The sequence below is a fragment of the Meriones unguiculatus genome, chromosome 11 (assembly GCF_030254825.1).
Source record: "Meriones unguiculatus strain TT.TT164.6M chromosome 11, Bangor_MerUng_6.1, whole genome shotgun sequence".
NCBI classification, from domain to species: Eukaryota; Metazoa; Chordata; class Mammalia; order Rodentia; family Muridae; genus Meriones; species Meriones unguiculatus.
In genome coordinates, this window is record NC_083359.1 from 11,939,467 (window position 1) to 11,945,486 (window position 6,020).

The 6,020-nt window shown below is 50.8% G+C and overlaps 1 protein-coding gene across 1 annotated transcript; it reads left to right on the top strand.

Moving 5' to 3' along the window:
- Window positions 1-3,307: 3,307 nt before the first annotated feature.
- Window positions 3,308-5,811, top strand: Prss38 (serine protease 38). The gene is made up of 5 exons (XM_060365018.1): window positions 3,308-3,443; window positions 3,632-3,794; window positions 4,426-4,697; window positions 5,201-5,352; window positions 5,557-5,811. Exons 1-5 carry the CDS (start codon window positions 3,308-3,310, stop codon window positions 5,809-5,811), a joined length of 978 nt encoding a protein of 325 aa, XP_060221001.1.
- Window positions 5,812-6,020: the final 209 nt, after the last annotated feature.

The window sequence follows — 6,020 nt, forward strand, 5'->3', positions numbered from 1 at the left end:
TCGGACCTGCACTCTGCTTCATGGATTTCCTCTTTGCCTGGGTCTAAACTCTTGGTAAGGCCATTCAGTGAGCTCTGAATTTGAGTTTTTAATTTCTAGAACTTCCACGTTGGTTCTTAAAAAAAAAAAATCTTAAATGGCCAGGTAGTGATGGCTCATGCCTTTAATTCTAGCATTTGGGAGGCAGAGGCAGGCAGAGTTCATGAGTATGAGGCCAGCCTGGTCTACAGAGTGAGTTCCAGGACAGCCAAGTCTACACAGAGAAACCCTGTCTCGAAAAACCAATCATCATCGTCATCATCATCTTAAATGTATACTGTCCAGTTGTTGAGAAAATAGACACCTAGTGGCCTAGATTTTCCTCCCTGACTTTAGCACAGCAAGCCATGTGCTTTATGTCTCTGGCTGATAATTCAAGTATCTGGATTTCTTCCCATTTGTTTTGGGCTGTTTTTCCGCTCATCATATCCCCTCTCCTGTTTCCAGGACTGCAGAAGTATCTAAATGTTATTTGCAGAAATAAGCAACAGCTAGGGTAACATCGTCACTGTCCTGCAAAGCTTGTGTTTGCATTTGCTGGAAACCCCAGCAGTTACACTGAGCTGAGGGTGTGAGAACTCGAGCATTCCTGAGTGCAGAGCCTGAGCCACTCAGATGATTCTAAGTTGGGCTGTTGTCCAGCAGAGTGCTGACTTGCCTCTGCCTGTCCCCTCACCCTTTGGGTGCACTCCTCTTTGTGTTCAGTCAAAAGCAGGTGTGGTTGAGTATGGTCCACACCCTTGATGGGTCCTGGACTCCTATTTGTTTCCTTAACCAAGAAAGATGCCAAAAATGACAGAGTCCCTTCCTGGCCCATCTTGAAAGGGCGGGGTAGCCTGGGTGCCAGGATCTCCTTGCTAGCTTAGCTTACTCTGGGGAGTCATCACCATGCTTTAGATATTTTCTGCTTCTATGGAGATGGCATTTGTGTTCTGCGGTGAGTTTTTCCTTGTGTTTGTGAGGAGGGCTGGTCCTCATTGCCTTGCTCACCATCACGGGAAGTTTGACTGCATTTTAACCTAAAGTTTTACAGGCCTTTCTTGGTCACTTCAGTTCTGTGTAAAGGGTGTGGTGGAATCATGTTTTTCCTTTCCACAGATCCTGTGTCCGGTAGAGTTTCCACTGACAGTCCATGCCTCTGGAGTCCTGTGTCAAGGCTTTGTAGAAAGATCTATGCCTGGGATTCATTTCTGTTAGTACACTGACATTTGCCTCCTTCCCTCTCAGGGGTTGAAACCTCAACTCTGAGGAGAGTGATAAGGTCTAGAAGGACGGCCTTGGGGATGTTGTGGTGCTCACGAATGAGAGTGGTGTCCTTACAGAAGGACTTCACGGGTTCTCCTGTCATTGAGTTCTGTGAGGACATGGCCAGCAGACACCAGTCTCCAAACCAAGAAGGGCCTGACAGGTGCAGGGCTGGCTCTCTAACCTCAGACCCTGAACCCCAGAACTGCAAAGAATACTGTCTCTTTTCACAAGCCATCTAGCCTATGGAGGGCTATGCTGAGGGCACTGGGGTTTGTAACAGAGTTCTCAAACAGAACCTGATTTTTTTTTTTCTGTAAATTTGTGTGTGGATGTTTTTCCTGCATGTATGTGTGTGTGCACCATGTGGGTGCAGAGAGGACAGACAAGGCCACTGTATCCCCTGGAACTGGATTTGCAGATGGTTGTGAGCCACAACGTGGGTGCTGGGAACTGAACCCAGGTCCTCTGGAAGGGAGATGGCTAATTAAGAAACCATCTCTAGCACTGAAGTTTTGTTTTAACAGCCTGGGTTGATGAAGACAATTCTATTTTGTCTTTCCGGCCCCACCCCACACCCTCTGTTAATTTTTATTCTAGGCTATACCTTACTGATATCTTAATCACGGACGCCTTCTTCTTCATGTTTGGCTTCTGATTGGAACTGCTAGGAATCTAATGTGATTAGAAGCTGTATTTATGACACCAGCCTTCATATCCAAGTGCACAGGGTAGCACCATCCCTCTGCCTGATATTTCTCATGATTTTCTCATCCATTATTACATAGTCTTGTATGTAATTTTTGTTGTTTTTTTTGAGATGGTGTGTGTGTGTGTGTGTGTGTGTGTGTGTGTGTAGCCTTGGCTGTCCTGGACTCAATTTGTAGACCAGGCTGGTCTCAAACTCACAGAGATCCACCTGCCTCTGACTCCCTAAGTGCTGAGATTACAGGCATTTACCACCACACCAGCTAGAAAAAAATTTTTTTAATTGTGTGTGTCTGTGTAGGTGAATCTAAGTGCACATAAATACAGATGCTCTCTAAGGCCATGGGTGACAGATCTCTGGAGCTGGAATTACAGGTGGTTATGAACTGTCCAATGTGGGTGCTAGGAATCAAACCTGGGTCCTCTGCAAGAGCAATACACCCTTTTAGCCACTGAGCTATCTCATCAGCCCCAACTACAGTTCTTTGTTTGTTGGTCCTTTTATTTTATTTTAAGACAGGATCTCATCATGTAGCCCTGGCTTTGAGCCCACCTGCCTCTCCAGTGCTGGGATTAAAGGCCTGTGCCACTATGCTCTACCAACTGGATTCCTCCCTTGAAAGTAAAAGGATTGTACACAGTTGTCAAATATTGCAAGAAGGGGTAGATTTTACTATATATAAGCAAAGACTTAATTTTTATAAGATTTATTTATTTTATGTATATGAGTGTTCTATCTGCATTTACACCTGCCAGAAGATGAAATCAGTTCACATTATAGATGGTTGTGAGCCACCATGTGGTCGCCGAGAATTGAACTCGTGACCTTTGGAAGAGCAGTGCCATCTCTCCAGCCCCCAAAGACTTAATTTTTAAAGAAGGATTTGATAGCAGATGGTGCATGTATAAATGGTAATAATTTGACAGATCTGAGTCTGCCACAGAGCGAGCTAAGAGCTCTGGGGTTTGTAACAGAATTCTCAAACAGAACCTGTATATCCAGGTGTGACCATGGTGTGCATGTGCGTGTGTTGGGGGGTGCTTCAGGGGTGGTCAGTTGATGGGTGTCTTCATTTGCTGGGCCTGGCTACCCACTGAGGACAGGCATCCTGCCCTGCTGGCAGTGTGGTTATTTCATTGTCTGCAATGTCAGCCCCACAGGGCTCAGGCCCCACAAGGCTCAGGCTATATCCGTCTGCATCCACCTCTCACTAATTCAAAGTTGCCTGCTGCGGGCGCCACCAACGCATCCAGGACCCAGGCACGTGTCCGGCTCGAGTCCTCACCAGAGGAGGCGCTGTCACATTTCCTGGTCATGGCCGCCCCCACTTCCGGTCTGGGCCCCCTGGGATACCTGCTGCTCCTGTTCCTACTGGTTACCACGACCTGGGTCGCACCCGTCAGTCACCGGCACCCTAAAAGCCAGGCAAACTCACTGAACAATGACGTGGGTAGGGCCCCCCTCCCCCCGGCCCAGGGTCTGGGTGGTTGGTCCTTTCTCCCTGGGTAGAACCTCAGTCTTAGGCCCCGGCCTGGCCCCTCCCCACTCATCCACACATTGTCCCCTCCCCCATCTGTGGCCCGCCCCTCCCCGTGTTGGTGGCTTTCTGGCCCACTCTGCATTTGTTCCTCTCCTCAGCCTGTGGCCAGCCAGTTCTGCACGGCAAGATCTTGGGTGGAAAGCCAGCTCCCTATCAGAAATGGCCATGGCAGGTCAGCGTGCATTATGCTGGCTTACACGTCTGCGGTGGCTCCATCCTCAACGCCTATTGGGTGCTGTCAGCAGCACACTGCTTTGCCAGGTGAGAGGTGCAGGAGCTGTTAGGGGTAAGGGGGAAGGGACACAGGAAAGGAGAGGCCTCGACCATGTGCCCGTGGCTTGGACTGTTGCAACCACCGCCTAAGTTCTTTCCCCCAGCCCTAACCACCACGGCTGATACACTTCACTTATTCCCCTGACTCCAGACTCAGAAGCTGCCTCCCATGGACCAGCATGGAATTATCCACCCTGGCTGACTAGGCCAGTACCTAGGTGCGTGGCCTGTCCTCTTGCTCATAGCCCTTCTCTGCAGACCAGACTCCATTCCCACCTGAGAAGCTGGTCTCCATTTACAGGGCCCTCCCCACCCCCTGGCCTTACCCTCCTTCGGTAAGGTCCCCTACGCTGGAGACAGTTTTCCTCCACAGTGAGGAGAGAGCTTTCTCGGAGCCCACGTCAGGCCCACAGCTGTGGTGTACAGAGGCTATCTGGCTCTCATAGCCCAGTCACAGACTCTCGATGGTCCCCAAGTCTCCATCAATCCAAGTCAGGACCTCTTTGAGGTCAGACAGCCAGCTAAGTGTGCACTGGGCTGCAGGCAAGCTCAGACCCCATCATCTGTGGGCTGATGATATGGGGGGCTTCAGGCAGTCGGCCTCTATTCTGGTCGGCAGGGAGAAGAACATCCAAACCTTTGACATGTACGTGGGCATCACCAACCTCGAGGTGGCCGGCAGATACACCCAGTGGTTTGAGGTTAACCTGGTGCTCATTCATCCCACCTACAAAATGTACCACCCTATTGGAGGGGACGTGGCGCTAGTGCAGCTGAAGAGCCCGATCGTATTTTCTGACTTCGTCCTCCCAATTTGCTTGCCACCTTACAACCTGAACCTCAACAATGTGTCCTGCTGGACTACTGGATGGGGACTGGTCACAAAGGAAGGTATGAAGGGAGCAAGATCTCATGGATGTAGAGCATAGAATGGGTCTCCCTGACAGCTGCGAAGATGGCTGGGAGGACAGCATAAGCCAAAAGATGCCGACTCCAAGGAAATAATCCACTAGACATTAAAAAAACAAAACAGCAATCAGCATGGGGTTTCCCTGTGTGGGCGGGGCTCCCCTGTGGGCGGGGCTCCCATGTGGGCGGGGCTCCCCTGTGGGCGGGGCTCCCATGTGGGCGGGGCTCCCCTGGGTGGGTGGGGCTCCCCTGTGGGCGGGGCTCCCCTGGGTGGGTGGGGCTTCCCTGTGTAGGACAGGCCTCTCCTGCGTGTTGGGTGGCTTTTGGAGGTGGACAGGTCTCTGTGGGGATTCCTTCCAGATTTATCCCCCGTTGACCAAGAACTCAAGAATGGCTCTGTTTTTCCTATGCTCCAGGACTTAGATTTGGGTTGGGCACAGACAGACACCCTCACCTGGCAGTTCCTCTCCCTTCTCCTCTCACAGGCACCACCTTGAAAACGCTACAGGAAGTTAAGTTGCCACTAATCCCTTGGTTCCAGTGCCAGCTGCTCTACGGATTAACATCCTTCCTTCTGCCAGAAATGTTTTGTGCTGCGGACGTCACGAATTCGAAGACTGTGAAGAATGTGTGTGAAGTATGTTTCTTTTTTTTTTTTTTCCTGAGGTAGGCAGGGGACTGCTGGGGCGGCTGAACCCAGGTGTGTGATCACCACACACTGTGTCAGACCTCAGGACAGAGGCTCTGGGTTCTATTACAGCCTGAGAGGGCGCCATGTGGGGGACGGGGTGTGGAGCCTACCTGGACTGATGGATTACAGAAAGCCCTTCTTCCTTTACAGGGTGACTCCGGCAGCCCACTGGTCTGTAAGCTGAATGAGACCTGGTTGCAGATTGGAATAGTGAGCTGGGGCCGTGGATGTGCCCAGCCCCTGTACCCAGGGGTGTTTGCCAACATCACCTATTTTTTGAATTGGATCCATTATAATTTGGAAAATACACCCATTCCTCTTCAGCCGAGCCCCTCCCTCTCTTCATCCCTGAGAACCACCCTTAGCTTTTTTGAGACCATGCTGGCTAGCCTGTTGGCGTTGTGAGGACTGAGTCACCCACCCCGCCGGGCCGCCTCATGCCCTGTTTCTATCTTCTGTAGCTCTCCAACCCTACCCCCATGCACCTGGTGCCATGAAGTCAGGACATTTGTCCCAGACTCTTAAGTCTGTAAAAGGCTGAGCAAGAGAAGTGGAGAGGGTCAGAGATGGACCAGGAGGGAGAGTTAAGGGACAGATAGGGTGAGCCAAGAGCT

What these genes read in the sequence shown, in the direction of transcription:
- Prss38 (XM_060365018.1), top strand. Translation starts at nt 3,308, where the DNA reads ATGGCCGCCCCCACTTCCGGTCTGGGCCCCCTGGGATACCTGCTGCTC. An exon ending in CTCACTGAACAATGACGTGG is followed by an intron (nt 3,444 to 3,631) that starts GTAGGGCCCCCC and finishes TCCTCTCCTCAG; the next exon opens with CCTGTGGCCAGCCAGTTCTG. An exon ending in CTGTGAAGAATGTGTGTGAA is followed by an intron (nt 5,353 to 5,556) that starts GTATGTTTCTTT and finishes CTTCCTTTACAG; the next exon opens with GGTGACTCCGGCAGCCCACT.